The sequence below is a fragment of the Lonchura striata genome, chromosome 1A (genome assembly GCF_050655825.1).
Source record: "Lonchura striata isolate lonStrDom1 chromosome 1A, ASM5065582v1, whole genome shotgun sequence".
Classification (NCBI taxonomy): domain Eukaryota; kingdom Metazoa; phylum Chordata; class Aves; order Passeriformes; family Estrildidae; genus Lonchura; species Lonchura striata.
The window spans coordinates 51,017,330-51,035,018 of record NC_140741.1 but is presented as its reverse complement, the minus strand read 5'-3'; the positions used below and the strand labels follow the sequence as shown (position 1 = coordinate 51,035,018).

Here is a 17,689-nt window from a genome sequence, read left to right as displayed (position 1 = left end):
AAAATGCAACAAGGAACATACACCAGTGTTGTTTCAGAGATGCAAACATTGCTAGAGTGGATAGTTTTCTCTGCAGCTCTTCTTTCGGTCATGGAAATGAAGCTCAGTAGACAATGGAATGGAGGTTCTACTCCTAAGCAGTCCTGGATGACCACTTACATAACCTTGGAGAATCACACTCCTTCCCTGTGCTTTTGTGTCTCCTTGTTTCTCTTGCCTGTCTGGAATGGCAACTTTAACATGATTGAAGTAGAGAGCAATTATCTCTTGATCTGTGTGTGTAATATTAGAGTTCCACGCTGGAGTTCCCAAAGTTCTCAGCCAAGGCCACTAGGTGTTGCTGTAATATGAGTAATTAATATTATAACTATAATTAAGGAAAATGTGCGTATTATTTTTATGGATTGTTTCAAAAAGTCTGAAAGCCAGGGAAAAAAAACTTATTCTAACCTGCACATGTTTTGAACAATAGGAACCAAAAGACCCCATTATTCACTTCACTAGTAGTCAAAAATTTTCCCCTTCCCTTTTAACACTTTGCAGAAAAAAGCTGCAAACACCTTCCACCTCTAAAAATGCACTGAAAAAATGCACTTTGCTTTCTATTTCATGTCCATTTTTAAACCCAGTTTCAGCAGTTTACTATTATGCAAGTTCAACCAAATCACTGTGCTCCAGAATCCTTGCCAGCTACACAATTATGCACCTTATTTATATATTATTTGAATGTGAACAGAAAGGCAAAGACCTCAGCATGGGAGAGCATGACTTGGATTGCAAATGATTCAATAAATGCATGGTGATTTTACTGAGGCTCAGATTTTGTGTCTGTCACTTTCACAGTATTCTAAGGAAGTTTCATCTTATTAAATGTAGTTGACTAACCATAAACATAGTAAAAGATTAATAGGACTCCATATGAATCACAGCCACTAAATGCTTCTTGTCTGAGAGTATTAAGAAGTCTTTAGACAGCTGCCAGCTATAGCTCAGAGAGCTATATGACTAAAGTGCTATTTCTGAAAGCCTTGGAGTCAGTTCATCACACTGGACTGCACAGTGGACAATCCAAAAGGCTATTTATATTTAAAAAATAATTTGGCAAGTGTTGTTTATCAAACCAGTTTTCCAGACACAAAGACTCCACTTAATAATTTACTCTTGGATTCACTGCCCTTAAAATGATGCTAAATGAAATTATTTGGATCTACAGAAGAGCAGGTCTGATAAGGTAATTCTGGATTAATTAGAAGTGATGAAGTTTTGCTGCCAGGTTATCTCAAGATCCAAAGCTAGCACAGGAACAAAGTTAAAAACATTAAGCATGTGAGGAAAATGAGTATCAGGAACCTGTATAAGAATTAGGACTTTATGGTAAAAATGGGACAGAATATTCCTATTTTATATAAATCCTTATTAAAAAGCATTTTAGGAAGGTGGAGTGGTACCAACATAAACTAAAAATATATTTTATTCTTACCATTTGAGACTGGCTCCGTGGACAGCCATTGATATCTTCAACCTTTTCATTTGCTAAACAAAAACAGTGAGGGGAAAAGCAAAAGTAAACAATGAGATAAAACTTTCCTTTCCAACCCCTGCTCAAAAAATAAAGGAAAGAATAAAACTCAAACCCAAAAACCTAAAAATCCAAACAGAAAAAAAAAAAAAAACCTGAAGAAAAGCAGAAAAGGCACAGCAATAAAATGCAGAGGGTTTTGTTGACAGAGAGTTCTTTTCTAAGTAAAGATCAGTCGTACAGTAACAACACTCTTGTTAGCAGCAGTTGCTTCCATATGCCAAATCATGCAAAGGGGGAAGTGCGAAGGAGGTCGCTGCTAATTCTTCAGCCCCTGCAAAATAACTGCTGACATGAAATCTTCCACAATTGTCTTTGCAGGGTCAGGATACAGTTTCAAGGCATCCCAGAAAGTATGAGCCACTCCAACTAACAAAATGCACACATGGGAGACATATGGTTTAACGGAGCATTCATTTCTGACAATTCAAAGTGTGTAAGATACAGTTCTGGCCATTTAAAGTATGGTTAAACAGCAACTTCCAAACATGCTCACATAAACATATTTTTTAATTAAGACAAGGATGAACCACACAAATATCAGAGACATATGGATCCAGTCAAACTGTATTATTCCAAGTTCATCTTATTGTTAAATACATTCAACCTAAATTATATATTCCCCCACGCAAGGAGTCAGCTCGCAGCACTTCCCTCAGCCCTGGTCTTACCGATGATCTGGATGATTTCTGCTAGCAGAACTCCATCTGCAATGTCCTGTTGCAAATCCTTGATCAACCGCTTGTGGCCAGATTTTGCTAGGTAGTGGTTAGCCCAGTCAGTGTAAATCTGCAGAGCAGAGAGGGAGGGCAAGGGGAAGAAGGGGAAGAGAGGAAAAAAGACAATAAAAAAATCTTAAAACAAATGTTGGCTTACATAGCAGAACTATTCTGGAACACATTCCCATTTAAGAAGTCAGCACCAAGGGAAACAATTTTAATGTGCTTTTTGACTTTTTTTTTTTCTCCCTAACGGTCATGCCCCTCCCCCTGCCATCCTCTGTTTTATTTTAGCTTCAAATGATTCAGGCTGTTTCATGAGGGTTCAAACTTGCTGTGACCAAGCAAAATTCCCCTTATGACTGTAAAGGAAACTCCTGTTGTAAATCAATCACATCTACCAAAATTCCACCTCCCACCACATTTCTACCTCCACACATGCCCTGCCAACAGCATTCATGCTCTGGGGCTGCCTAAGAGAAAGTGATAGAAGAGACACGTGCCTGTGTTTGAGTAAAGATTAATTGGGGTGTTGCTGGTGTTCTTGCACCTGGTGATGCCTCTGTACCACTTTATGCAGTAATCACTGTGTCCCACTGCCCAAGGACAGGTCGACCATTTGCCCCTTGCCTACAGTTCAAAGTACTCTAATGTGCACAGAGGAGACTGAGAGCACCAGTTCCACAGTAGTCTTACTACTGGAATTATAGTACATACATTCTGGAAATATGCTGTGCCCTTTGCCTAAAGAGGAGGGAGGAACAGTGAGCAGCACCAAATGGTGCTGCAACAGCACAAAAATGGCAGTTGTAAACAAAAGGTTGAAAAGAACTACCTGAATTACGTCCTTCAAAATAAGAGAGGAGAGGGGCATGAAGACAGATGTTGAAGGCATTTCATAAGGCGTGTTACAGAGCATTTGGTAACACCTACAGCACACACACAAGCAGAACCAGGTTTACCTAGGGTGGGAAAAGAAGGACACGTTCCCCTACATTGAAGGAGGAGTACACTCCAAGAGCTTCTCACACCTTACTGGGGTGTCCCAGGATGCAGAGGCAGCTCACAGAAGTGGAGGTTGGCAGTGGTGGGGGTGTCACACAACAAGAGGGTATCTGTGGCCTTTGGCAGCCAGCCCTGGCTCCCTTTTGCAGGGTGTCTGTGACCTCTTTCCTCACTCCAGAAAACAGGACTTCTACAGAACCTCCCAGACCTCCCAGTGCTGTGGGATGACCACTAAGAGACAGCACATATGTATGACAGCACCACCATGTGAGTAAATATAATAACCAAGAATCCTCTGCTGAGAATATTGTTTGAAAATGTTGGAACTGCATATTTGTAATAAAAAAATAAAACATAAGCTTACTTTATAAACATCCTTTAATTTAACCTCATAGACCCTTGGGAGAGGAAGGGGTCAGAATTCCATTTTGTGAAGAGAAACACAGAGGCCAAAGCCATTAACAACTTGCTTATTTCATCACGGAAATCTGTGGCAGAGCCAGGGTGGGAAAACAGATGTAATTCCAAGTCCAGAGCCTAACCCAGGGAACCATTATCTGCTTTCCACCCCACAAAAGTATCACCACTTAGTCTATGCTCACCTGCTAAGGACTCCTTTGCTACCTGAGTACCTTAGCCACAGATTTTCTCCCTCTTTCTTAAAAGAGAGAAAAATAGAACTTGTTTGGTCTACTCTATTTCTTCTCATATTCTTGCAGGTGGATCACCACTTAATTTGTCATAGCTTTCTTGACAGCTTTAGAACTTTAAATAACTTTACAGAATTAACCTGTGTATGCAGATTCAGCTCTCTATAGTCAGAGAATGCTGCTATTAAATGGGACCCTTACTCTCCTTGTTACACCCAGAAGTCGACTTGAATCTCTTGTGTTTTCACTCACTGAAATCAGTGTTTTCACTGATTGATATTCTTTTTCCCTATTATAGCTGAGTAACATAAAAGACTCCATTAAAATGTTGCTTTTTTTAAAAGCAAACTGTAGCTAAGAAAGTGCTTCTTCAGCTGTATAATCACATGGAGTGAATGTGGGGTCTCCATAAAGATTGTATGAATGCGTACTTAAAATAATATGAAACCATGATGATAAAAGACACATACCACACCCATAGCATCATATATTCCCTACTACTAGTATTTCAACTTCAGTCATATTTTTAAAGTAATGTTTCAAAAATACTTTCTATTAACACAAGCAGAACTATTTTCTGTATTCCAATGAAAGTGATCCACTGGAACATACAAAATTTATTACCACTAGTATTATTATAGGTTAGTTTCATATTACAAATAAAAATACCAGGCATTTCCTTTTTCATTTGTCACACCCTCACATAATTGGGTGTATCAGTCCTAATTCTGACTACAATTTGAACTATCCTCCTGCTAAGCAGACAAGGACATTTCAATATAGCAGCTGTTTTGCAAGTGTCTAGTATTCAAAGAATGGACTTCACTGATCCATCCACCCCTTTTTTTCATTAATTTAAAAGTGATAAGCATAAAGAATGGAAACAGCATTTTTTAAGCAAAGGCTGATTATTCACATCATATCAAAATGTTGCTGATGGTCAGCATTTAATAGTCATGCAATGGTGCAAAAACAGTACTGGGTGGAGCCTGTGTTGAAAGAGGAGTTTTTCTTACTTCAGATGTATTATGAAAAAAACCAAGAAGGCAGAGATTTATTGATGGAGACAATACAGCAAACCAACCCACAGTTGGCAGTGGAATGCCACACTTTTCCCCCTCTCTTTCTGTAGGAAATACCACTTGCTTCTGTTTCCACCCCCTTCCCTATAGGATGCCTTTCTCATTCATCTCATTCTTCTGGGGACCCAAATGGTCAGGAGTCTTGTAAAAAATGAAAAGCATGAAGATAGACACGTGAAATTATAAGAATGTACACATGCCACTATAATCTTTTTACACTAAATTCTCTCATGTAAAAGTAATGAGAACCCTTCACAGTTCAATGTATCAATGACCTCATAAGTTTTATCTTTTAATCCTTGGGAAAATATAAAGCTCTAATGTGCTTCATGGTTCACAATACTTAGTTATCATGGGGAGAAAACTCAGAACAGATCAAAATCAGTAACTTCATGAAAATCTCTTTTTTAGGAGTGCTCCCCTTCCACTGGGTGCAGAGCAGCTCTAAGGAGCAGCTGTGCACGCTCTCCCTCTTCTCAGAACTAGCCATAGGTCACGACATCTTGCATTAATTGTGCAGCAATCCTTCCCCAAAATCCTCTTATCTTAGATGTTTCTACAACGAGGCTGTTTCAGAGAGAAACACAGACACGAGTGTCAGTTGTTGCAACACTTCCTCTCCGCTCCGCTGCTCCAGCCGCACTCCGGGCCGGGCCGCGGCCTTGCTCATTTCCTGCCCAGCCTTCCTCCCTGCCTGCGGGAGGGCACGGCCGGCGGGGACAGCGCTCCCGAGCCAGGCCGGACAGCCGGCAGCGCAGGGACAGCCGCTGGAACTGGGACAGCCGGCAGCATAAGGACAGCCGCTGGTACCGGGACAGCCGCTGGTACCTGTGACAGCCGGCAGCATGAGGACAGCCGCTGGTACCGGGACAGCCGCTGGTACCTGTGACAGCCGGCAGCATAAGGACAGCCGCTGCTCCCTGCCGAGCGGAGCACCGGCGTCAGGAGCACGATAACGGAGCAGACCTGATCCTCCTGTGTTTGTGTGTCCGAGCCCCATGCCAAAGCCGGGTGACTGAACTGCTCACACCACAAACGCGATTCGGCGGGGCAGCCCGAGCCCTGGCACAGGCTGCTCACGCTAATGACGGTTTCCCCCAGCATTCCTCAACTGCTCGTCATGCTCCCCTTCAACAGAGTAGAAGAAATAAACCCTGATACCCAAATATAGTTATGAACTTTACCTCGATACTTCACATGTAGCTACAAGGAGCACAGTAGAGCTGCTTGGCAGGATCTGCAATGAAGCAGAACACTTTGTAATGCAGTAGCTTAATGAAGTGAGAAAGGGAGAGGATCTCACAGGTTACTGCCTTTTTAGAAAATGTTTAATCGTGAACCATGTAATATAAATAAGACAGTGATATAAAGCATCCTCTTTAATACAGAAATGTTACCGTCCACAATTAAAGCCAAATGGGAAATGTCAGATGGGTTTCAGAAGTGCAGTCAGCCTAATGCAATAACAATGCATGACACTTTGTCAGTGTCTTTCACTAGATCAGCTCAGCATGCTTTCCAGGCATAAATGAGATCACTCCTTCTATTTATTATTTCTGTAGATGTAAGGAAACTGAGGTATAGAGGCTCTTTTTTGATATGGTTCACTCAACAGGAAACAGATGAGACTACATCCCAGATATTCTGAGTTGAAAATAATTTCTTCTGTGAGCTATTATATCAGGTACTTTCAGAAAAATTCTTGCTGGGAAAATGCATATTCCAAGAATCTGGATACTTCCTGAATTTTTGTTTGTTTGTTTGCTACAGAATATAGAATCTCAGCTCTTGAAATTGTCCCCTGTTGCTATCAAAAATAATGGCTTTCCATGTGCCTCTGTCACTCCCATATGTGCCAGTGATGCTGGACAGGGAGAACAGCACTTGCTGCCAACTGAAGTACAGACGGACCTTGACAGACTTCCATGCCATTTAGGAGTATAGGTTAATTTAAAAAAAATATTTAAATATTTTTCCACTGAATGATACATGGAATGAACAGACAGAATCCAGCTTTCATCACTTGTCCTTTAAAATATTCTGCAGGAGACAATTGTATCCCCATTCATTAGCATGGCAGACTTGAAATGCTGTCCTCCAATGCTCCCTATCATAAACACCTTTGAGGGTTGGGAGGCTTTTTAACAACTCTATTTCCCAAAAGGAATTTGTAGGTAAGAGCAAGCTTCTCACAGATTTTTTTTTTTTAGTGCTTATTTTGTGGCAAATAACAGTTGGATAAATGGAAGGAAAATTTATCTATTAAAAAAAAAGTTGCTAGCAGTATACCTGGGTTGCAGTATTTCACAGCAATACACAATGCTACTACTCAGCAGAGCAGGAGTCTGTCTTTTATTCTGTGTTTGGATTATAACAGTACATTTCATATTTTTTTCTTCTTTACAAAAAAATAAAGGAAAATGAAACTATTAAATAGCCCCAAGACTAGAATATCAAGTCAGCCAAAATGGAAATATGGCACTGTTAACTTTATAAAAGGGTTATATGACTTATAGTGTAATGTTTTCACTCTACTTAAAATGTTGCCATTGGAAACAACTGATAGTTGATAGCACTTAGGACTTTTCACCCTTGGACACTTTTTCAAATTGCCCTTGAAAAAGAAGAGATTGATGAGTTGTTTCTCTTGTTGCCCAGTATATTACAAAATGGGCTATAAATGCTGTATATCTATTTCCTGGGAGGTTGTCCAGTGTGTGGCCTACCCTGGATGCTGAATACCCAACAGAGCCTGCATAACAGTCCCACAGTCCCTGTGAAGAGAATTTGTCAGAGGTGAGGGCATGACCACAACTTTATTTCGTCTTAGCTGTTCTTTGCTAATAAATTGTGGGTAGTAAAGCATGTGTTAGAGTGTCCCTGAAGCAGTTTGTATTTATAAAGAGAAGCTGGGCAACACATTATTTAGTGTTAGATTAGGGTGAGGAAATCAGGTTGCAGAGAGATTCCTTTCTCCTTCCCACTGCCTATACATTAAAGAAATCTCAACTGGAAGGCAGGATCTGACCTTCTAAATATTTTCTTATTGAAGGTTATGCCTCTGGGATGCAGGAGAATAATTTATTAGTTTCAGTCCTCCACTTAGCAAGTAAAAAGACTAACTTTGAAAACAATGGTCCACATTTAGACGGACATAAGAGACAGATCAACCATTCAACTTGTCTTGATTTAATTTGCTATAGAAAGTATTCTGCAATTCATTTGCTATGAAGTAAATCTAGGGTCTGGGGGTGGCACTTTTCATAATATTAAGCAAATTATATGAGAAAGAAAAATATTTACACAATTAAAAATATATAGCCAGAAAACGAAACTAGAATGACTTAATTTATAAGCAAGATGGAAGCCAATACACTTTATTTAACAAAATGAAATGAGTATTAAATGACATTCCACTAACCCTGTTCCTGAATCCCACTGAGCAAATGAGAACAATTATGAGTTAGGGAATAGAAACCACTTAGAGGGATACATGCCAATTAACCAAAATGTCAGAATCCCTGTAGTACAATTCTATTTTGTAAATAGCAGCATGTATCCATCAACACTACTCAGCAGTTTACAGATGAAAACACAATTAAACAAAACTCCACTAATCCCAGCTAAGAAAATTAGTAGAAACAATACTCTTCAACAATCATTGGCAAGTTTTAGATGACTTACCCAACTTTAAGAGGGCTGTTTTTTATTTCCAAGTTCCACTTGCAGTTTGTGATTGAGTTACTGAAGTAACATAGTACTGGCTTACTGTGCTCCCTTTCTACTTATTTGTTCCAAAACCCCAACTCAGAATTTATTTAACACATATGTTTGAGGCTAATACTCACCAATGGCACAGGATCAATACTTTTGATGCTTCTGTGCCAGATGGAAGGTAACAGCTTCTTTGAATGTGTATTTGTGTATGTGTAATTTGCATATAAGGTTTGCTGAGTAATTTGTATATTGGCCCAGATAAAAAATCCAACACTTTAGAGAATAAATTCACTTGCTCATGCTTTGAAAAGAATCCTACTGATTTTCTTTACAGTTTAATCATACAGTTTTATTTACTGTCTTGAGTCTTGTGCAATAGCAATAAAATGCCACTGGAAGGAGCCAGATCCTCATCCTGAAGTTGCAGGGACCCTGAACTGGCAGCTGCTTCTCTACAGGCTTGTGCTGTGGGGAAGTGGTACTTGTCAAAGGAGCAACAGCACCACAGTTATTAGCACTGGCCTCGAGCTTCGTGAATTATCAGAATACAATATTAAGTGCCACCCGCACAAAGCAGTCCTCCAAAGCAGTAGACTTTGAGACTTTGTGTTATAAATATGCCAAATATTTGTTCATAAACCTTGGAACTATTTCTAAGATATAGATATGCATATATCTAAATATATAGATATATAGTCTTTAAAGTGCATTTCAGCATCCGTTTAGTGAAAGTACTATAAAATACTGGACCTATTATTCAATGCAGCTTTTACATAAAACATTGATTAAAACTAATATCTTGGATAAATTTATTATAGTAAGGAAGACCAGGATTACCCAGGGAGCATAAGTGTTACAGCTAGTGACACCACTAAGAAGGTGTCAGCATTTTATTTCAGATAAGCAGTGTGATTCTAAAGGCAGTTTCCTATCACCTGGGCTCTCTCAATAATCCCCTTCACATTAAGGGGAAAAAAAAATATGCTTCAAGAAAGCCATGCTTTAGTTTTCTTGGTATCCAGAATAACAGAAACCCAATTTGTGTGAATCTTCAGTCTCATGTATGTCTTGTCACTGCCAAGATAAGTTTCGTGACCAGTTCTGCATTCACTTTATTAGAGAAACCTACAGTGAGCAAAGTTAAGTTTCCTGTAAAAAGAAAAATTAACTGAATTTGAACAGGTTTCCTTTATGGCTCACCAGTATAACACCACAGATGAATAGACAAGACTTCTACAATCTTAGTAGAAAGTATGAAATAATTTTGAGAACAAAAACATTATTGCTTTGTTCGTATTTTTTCTTGTTCACAAGCAAAAAACCACTCTTGCTATAAAACATACCATTTCTGGGTGAACACCTGCCTTTGTAAATCGGCAACGGGGCTCCTCACATGGAGCTGAGAAGATTCCACTGTGAAACTACTCCAGATTTTCCATCAAAGCTCATTTTAAGGATTTATAACTTGGATGGGGAGATTCTTTCCACACTGCAATTTGGCATTAAAGAACTTGGCCCAGGGATCAAAATAACCCTCTTTGCCAGCACTTATTTTTCAGTGTGGAAAGGCAAATTTCTGATATATATATTAAAAAAAAATTATTAAGACCTACATTTATTCTCTTCTTGTGAGAAAACAGTAGCAAGGAAGGCCATAACCAACTTTAAATATAGAGTCATCACCACATTTTGAGGCTTACATAACTCATTTAAATTGCCTAGTTTCCTCTCATGTGGAAAAAAAGTTTTACAAATAAAACTAAACAAAATACACTGCTTTCTGAGCTACATATGTTATAACAAGATATTTTAACTCCTGGGTAATTTTTCTCTATGCCTTGATGTTTAAAAGTTGTTTTTTGCCAACTCTGTGATTTTAATATCAATAATGGTCTTTTACATATTCAGAATATCATGGAAGTGCTATAGGTAACACAATAATGTTAAGTAAGCTAATGATTTGAAGTGTTGTGATCAGAGACTTACTGTCATTAATCTCTGTTAAAATAGGCCTTGGTGGTGAGTGTGAGAGTTGTAATGGTCATGTGTGCAACCTCTTTGCCTTTTGATACCTATCTGAAACTTAGGAAAATGAAGCTATTCTTACACACATGACAGCCTATACTTCTCTTCAGCTCAAGAAATGCAGTGTTTCAAGGACTTGAAAGACTAAAAATGCAGCTTGGTACAATAGGCATACCACTTCAGGACACTTCCTTTTTTTCCCCTCTGATCAACATTGAAAGCACTGCCCATAATAAATACCTACCCATTCTGATTATAATATTACTTAAATTTGCAATATTTCAGGCCAATTAATTTTATGTATGAAGTAAATTCTGTCAGTCAATACTCTTAAACAATGAAAAGGAGAAAATAATCTTATTATAATTACAACAATAGAAGACTTTTCATCTCAAATGGGAATCATTGCTCTAATCTTTCTAATTTCTTAATGAAAGAAGTGTCTCATGTACACCTTCTGTAACACAATCAGATTTGGAAGGATCCTACAATGGAAAGAAAAAGGTTCTATATTCCTGTGGCAGCAGCCCTCTGGCCACAGAGAGCAATACATAATATTCCCAGGCCTTTCTGGTAAAGGCTGTGAGAAGAGCAGAGAAGAGAATGAGAAACAATTCTTATCTTCACTTGCTGCACCTGTTGATGTGAACATGTGGAACGTGTTATGGAGATTTGTGTACGAAAAGGGTGGTTTTTTTTAATTAGCCAGTGGTGATGGTGTTTTGGATTGGAGGACCAATTAGGTCTAACTGTATTATAACTGTCCATAAAAGCAATGGGTTTCTCAATAAGGATATGATACGATACGATACTATATGATATATAACAAAACATAACATATTATAATATATATAGAGATTGATCAGTCTCCTGTGAATAACGGAGTCAATGGTAGTTATTGCCCATTTGGGAATCACCTGCTACGACAGATTCCTACTAAAAATGCTCTTAACACCCTTCCTTTCTATCATAAAATGTGCCTATATATGAATGCTTTGGCTACACATCGCATGAGAAGAGGCCAGGTCACACAGAGGGGGGACCTCAGAGCATGGGGGTTTTCATTCACTGTTCAATCTGCAGTCTCCCATGCATACATTCTACCAAATTTTGATTCTCCTACATCCTTCTATAGGACCACAGCACCATGCAAAGTAACTCCAAAGGTATATGATCCATGACTCGAAATATTTTCACCCATGATTTACCTCTGAAGACAATGAAACGCCCTTCTTTTGTTGAAACAAAATGGTGCTTTAGCATTTGACACTTTCTCTCAGGGTCCTCATGACTGCTCATACACAGGGCCCTCTTCCTCAGGGGACTGCTTTCCACATCTGCAACTCTTCATTCACTGTCCTATATTTTCCTTTAAAATACACATTCTGGTGATACCATGTCTCTTGGATGACAGACTAGAAATGAAGGATAAGGACTGACTAACTCACTTTAAAGGGCCACTGCCTGTAAATTTAATTAAATCCATATCTTCCACCTCCCACACATTCACCCTTGGGACTAAAGGCTTCTGTAAAGGATTAGGAAGGGGATACTCTCATTGCAGCCACATCACTATAGAGAAAATAATTCAAGATTTGGGAAGTTGTGAGCAGGAAGCAGATGAGGAAGAAAGGGACTCACTGAAAACACAAACAAATAACTCTGCTGGCTAGAGATTATAGCATTTATTTTGGACAGAGGCGATTGTGCTCCAGCCATCCTTCCAACAGCCTTTTTGTATTTTGTCCTACTAATGTAAGTATGAAACGGAAGTGATCCAGTAAAACAAGCATCATGTCTCCTCTCAAATGAGTCTCTAATGCAGCTCCCTACCACCTTGTGACCCATCCCATCTCAGGCTCAGTTGTTTTCTTGGACTGTAGTGCTGCCTGGCACTAATGGCACCAGTATCTCACTCCTCAGGTAGCTCTGAGAAGGCTGGCACTCCATGACAGCCCACACAGCTGTCCAATGATTCACAGGGATATGTAGTAGTGGGGACTTATGTTGACACCCCTCCATTTAGTCTACTTTTTTCAACAAGAAAAATGAGGCTTTTTGGACCTTTTGCCATTAACCTCCTAACTCTCTGTTAACATAGAAAAAAAGATAAATTACACATGCTAGCTTTTTTTTTTTTTTTAAGGAAATGCTTATTGCTGATGAATAATAAATATTTCATTCTGAAACGCTGGCAAGGGTTATTTTTTACCCAGCTCTAAATGTTGTTAAAATAGGCAGGTGCTTATTTCACCTGCCCTTTAAATAAACCTTGTTGGCAATAACTTGACTTTCTGAAGCCAATGCAGCTTCTGAGCATTCTCAGAGGTACAATTTCGTGTCTGTGCAGATCCTTAATGTAAAAACCTGCAATGGCTATGGACAGACCATGAGCACTGCCAAAATTGACAGCTGCTGAGTGGGAGTTCTGAGGATGAGGGTGATGGATATAGACACCTAAAATGCAAGTGAGATAGGTCATAGGAACATAAATTCTTTGGGGGAGGAGGGAAGATCATATTTCAGGAATTACTGCACAAAGGATATCCTTTGTTTAAAGCCCAACAATTTCCTACATTACTTAGTGCATAAATATATAATAGAATAGTCCTTAAAACAAGTTTTTCCTTAAATTAGTATAGTTGCTCTTGAAGGTCCCTGATAACAGAGGATTGTAGATTTTTAATAGCACTTGCTGAATATCTCTCATTTTGATGTAAATGTACGGACAAATGCTTTGGAGGAACTTCCTGAGAATATAAAAATCCCTAATACTTTTTTTTTTTACACTTGGGAACTCAGAGTGGAAAGTGAAGTTCAAAATTTTATGAAACTGGTATATCTCTCAAGTTGTTCAGTCCCACAGGGAGGCTTCTCAAACATTGCACCAGATGGCTTTGTTGTCACCTTCCCTGGACAGTTAAATGTTACTTCACTATCAGGAATAAAATCCCATACTTACACCAGTGCTTCATTTTCTGTTACTGTCATTATCTTGTTACAGGTTATAATGGTATTGGCATTATCTGCCTAATAATTATTCTTGAGTAACAGCAGTAAAACTCTTTTAAGTCTCAAGCTCTGATCTGTAGTCTGCTGAACTACTTAAGTTTCATCTGTGTCTCTCTGACCAAAAAAAGATGCTCCATACATTAAAGAAGAATGAAAGTGGGCAAATGGATTCTCTAGTCTGTGGTTTTGCAGTTAAAAAAAAAATCCCATCTCAGCTAGATAGATTTAAGGTGCCTCACCATAATTTATATATATATAGATATATAAAAATATGATATGATATGATACATATGATATGATATTATATTACATGTATTGTGTAGATGAATTTACTATATTTCTTCAGCTCGTAATCCTCAGAAGCAATTCTCTTATAAGCAACTGTTTATACCACAGTACAAAATAGGTGACTTTGCTACGTCACACAAGCTTGCAGGATTTTAATCCCCAAGGTACACTCTAAAATTAAAATACTGCAGTAAAAGATGTATTTTAGCATACAAATGATAAACTGTTTTGTATTGTAAGCCATTAAAAATATTATACCCTAAAAATAGTATTTAAAATGCTCACAGCAATATTCAGTGGTACAATACAGTTCTGTACATAATTATCTTAAGAACAATGTATTTCAATTAATTGTGTCAGCATGCTCCAAATTCCAATCACACAACATCCGCAGTAAAACACAGGGCACAGGACAATTCTGCATAATCAGTTGAAATTATGCTCAACCAACAAACTGCCCACAGAGTAGGGAACCCATCTGAGTGTACCTCATGGGAAGCAAAGGTTATTTAGAAACAATAGCATGCACATGTATTTGCATATTGACCATTCTTTGAAAAACAAAATTTACAAGTTTATTGGCATTTCAGTTTACATGAGAGGCTCACCCATGTCCTTCAGCAGTAACTAAGTAAAAATTTTTTTTAAAAAAGCACAAACCCATACAACCTACAGTGTCCATTTGGGCGGATTCACCCCAAAGACTCAAGAAGCCAAGAACTGAGAAAATTTAACAGTTAGATAGTATGGTTATCATCTAGCTATATATATTTCAGTCACTGAATGCACACTATGTAAGGAGAGTTCTGAAGTCTAAAAAATAAATGAACAGCAAAGCCACGTGAAGAGAGGCAACAAAAAATAGGGAAGGCATAATGCTGAAGCATAACTTGAAGAATTGTGCAGATCCTCAGCTATGTACAAACCCCTCCTGGTGCCCTTCATGGGAACAGGCAGTGCAAATACCTCAAAGTAGCTGTGGCATGCTCAGTTTCTTACGTTGTTTTTTCAACTGACCAGACCATCTGATTTTGGCACAAGTTAGCCATTTTGTGGAAAGCTGTCAGAATCAGAATTTGGAGGGAAACCCAAAGACTTTAAACAAACTTCATGTATTCTTTCACTTGAAGTCAGGAGGCAGAACAAAGGCTTAAAGCAACAAACGGGCTTTTTTTTTTCCATTGCCTGTTTTCAAGGTTCCTTGAAAGCGTTTATAAAGTCACTTTAGTCTGTTCTCTGTTCCTGGCTGGAAGGAACTGGCATCTTTTCTCCTGTCACTGTGACTGTGGAGTTTTTAGAGAGCCATGACAGACACAACATGGTCTAGTCTGGGCCCTTGAAGTAGCAATGCTCTCTTAAACCCTGAAGCAGCTCATGTGGCTCCTGGAGATGCAGGGCCTCAATATCCACCTCTGCTTTGTAAGCTGATGGAAAGTGCTCTGTCCCTTTAAGACAGGAAACTTTCAAAAGTAGTGTTTATCCTATTTTTGTCTTGCTCCACCTACAAGCTCCTACTGATACTTCTGATTTCTAGCACCATCATTTTTAAGCTTTAAGATGCCCTTTAATCTTGCTCTCTACACTCATCTTTGGGAAGAGTAAAATGTTCTCAGCCTGAAGTGGGCAAAGACAGAAAATATTTCCATACAATTATTTCTTCTGTTTTTGCATGAAATATCATCTTTGGCATCACTTCTTGTTATATTCTTGACAGACCTTGTATATGGTTCTACCTTGAATCCAGAACTTGATTAGCTGTCAAAGTCTTTGATGGCCTCAAAACATTTTCCTGCAGGACTCTTTTATCTTCTGCATAGCAGTGTAAACTGACTTACAGTAAGCATTTTTTCAACTACTTTTCACAGATGCCTTAAAAACAGTCCACTGATTAATGTAGATCTGCTGTATGTTGTGTTGTAAATCTTAAGATAAATTCATACAAATATAGAAAAACTAAGCAGGAAAACAATTAGGAAATAATATATTCCTTCATAAAATATTATTATATCATATTTTTCATTACTGCTTTTTCCCTTAAGAGAGCAGGTTGATATAAGTTGTCTCTGTAAAGATATATCTAAATGAAGAGATAAGGTATGCTTGTAAGAGACAGCTAGGCATGGAGTTTTGCTTGAAGCAGAAGCAAATGTAAGGTTTTCAGGGATTCAAATACATTTGTCAGAATAACTTTGTGAAAATTGTTTTTGTTAAAATGATGAACAAAGATAAATGAGCTGACTAGAAGAAGCAGAGACAAAACTTAGGGTCAGAAAAATCACTGCATTAAAAAACTCCAAAATCACAGAATAAACTGTATAGTATCAATGTGCAGAATAATTAAACACTTCATGTTAAAATTATGGCTAAATTAATCTTGGGATGTAGACAAGGAGATTGGCCTGAATTATTTAGGTATTTTACCTCTTAAGATAGAAAGTCGTCCTAAGTTCATGTAAGGTAGAAAATGGGATTAAAAATTTTCTCTTTTCTCCCTTTGACCAGGAATAACCTACTAAAATCTGATTTTTTTACTAGCTATTCCAGACAAAGGGTTAGGAATGTGCTGCAGGAAATCTGTTTACTAGCAGGACACCCAATGTCATGACATCAAGTATTAACAATATCTTCACTTCCCTTAAAAACATCCAACTGCAGCATATACTGATGCAAAAAATAACATTCCTCTCCTCATAAAGGAGTTAAAACACATTCATCTGTTTTCAGCTTTCATTACAGCTTCTGGGGTTTGGCCTGCCTCTACCTGTACCCTGAGAAAGCAGAAATATCTCCACTAAAGACAAATATAAACAGAAGAATTGTTGCATTTCGGGTAAGAAGTAGGGCCTGGAGCTAAACAAACAAATAAACCAACCAACCAACCACATCCCCCCTTGGCACTGCTGAGCAAATTGAAGTGTTCATCACAGCTTATTGTGAGCTTATGGTACTAATGAGTATCTGATGCTCTGTCTTGTTTGCAGATACTTAGAAAGCTGCCTCGTTTCTATGCTGGATCAATTGCTTCACTATGCCATTCAAAACTTTGTTCTGCCATAATCCTTTTTCATGTGCAATTAGGTGGAATGAACTGCTTTCTCTAACACTGTCATCTTTGCCAGGACTCAGAAATCAGTTCAAGGCAGGCAGGAGAAGGCCAGCACTGCCAGAAGCACAGCACAACCTGAGAAGGGAGCTCTTGGGATAGTGGGTGGCATTGAGGCCGCCGGGTGAGTCAGGAAAGCAGGATGTGCTGTGACTAACCCTGGTGGAGAAGGAGTGTCACCTCCCACCCCCACAGCATGCAAGTCACTCATCCCACAGCTCAGTGACACAGAGGGTGCAGGACAGCACCCAGCCAGGACAGCCGGCATTTACACAGGAAAACACCTATGGAGAAGCAGGGCTGCATCCAGCAGTGGTACACACCCCCAGCTCATATCTGTGACCTCTGCTGTTCCCATACCTGAGGGGCTCACAGCAATAAATGCACCAACTAATTGCAACAGGATATATAAAATAATATATATTAGCCTTGCTTAACATTTGCTTAAACCACAAAATTCTCCTTCTTTTTGTAAAGGAAAAGAGGGAGATGCGGTGGTGTGTTTTTCT

The 17,689-nt window shown here is 38.7% G+C and overlaps 1 protein-coding gene across 14 annotated transcripts in view; it reads right to left on the bottom strand.

Annotated features, from left to right (window-relative positions):
• Positions 1-17,689, bottom strand: part of NAV3 (neuron navigator 3) — a 518,378-nt gene that overhangs the window by 185,758 nt on the left and 314,931 nt on the right. For 12 of the 14 annotated variants that reach the window (XM_085568751.1, XM_077783527.2, XM_085568750.1 and 9 more), the window contains 2 exons: positions 2,251-2,368; positions 1,481-1,533 (listed from right to left, as the gene is read on the bottom strand). The exons of 1 other annotated variant lie outside the window; for it this stretch is intronic. In XM_085568751.1, coding sequence (XP_085424877.1) covers positions 1,481-1,533; positions 2,251-2,368 — 171 coding nt within the window. Of the gene's footprint in view, positions 1-1,480; positions 1,534-2,250; positions 2,369-2,455; positions 5,693-17,689 lie in introns of those variants that run through there. One more of the 14 variants, XM_085568745.1, reaches the window with a different exon arrangement.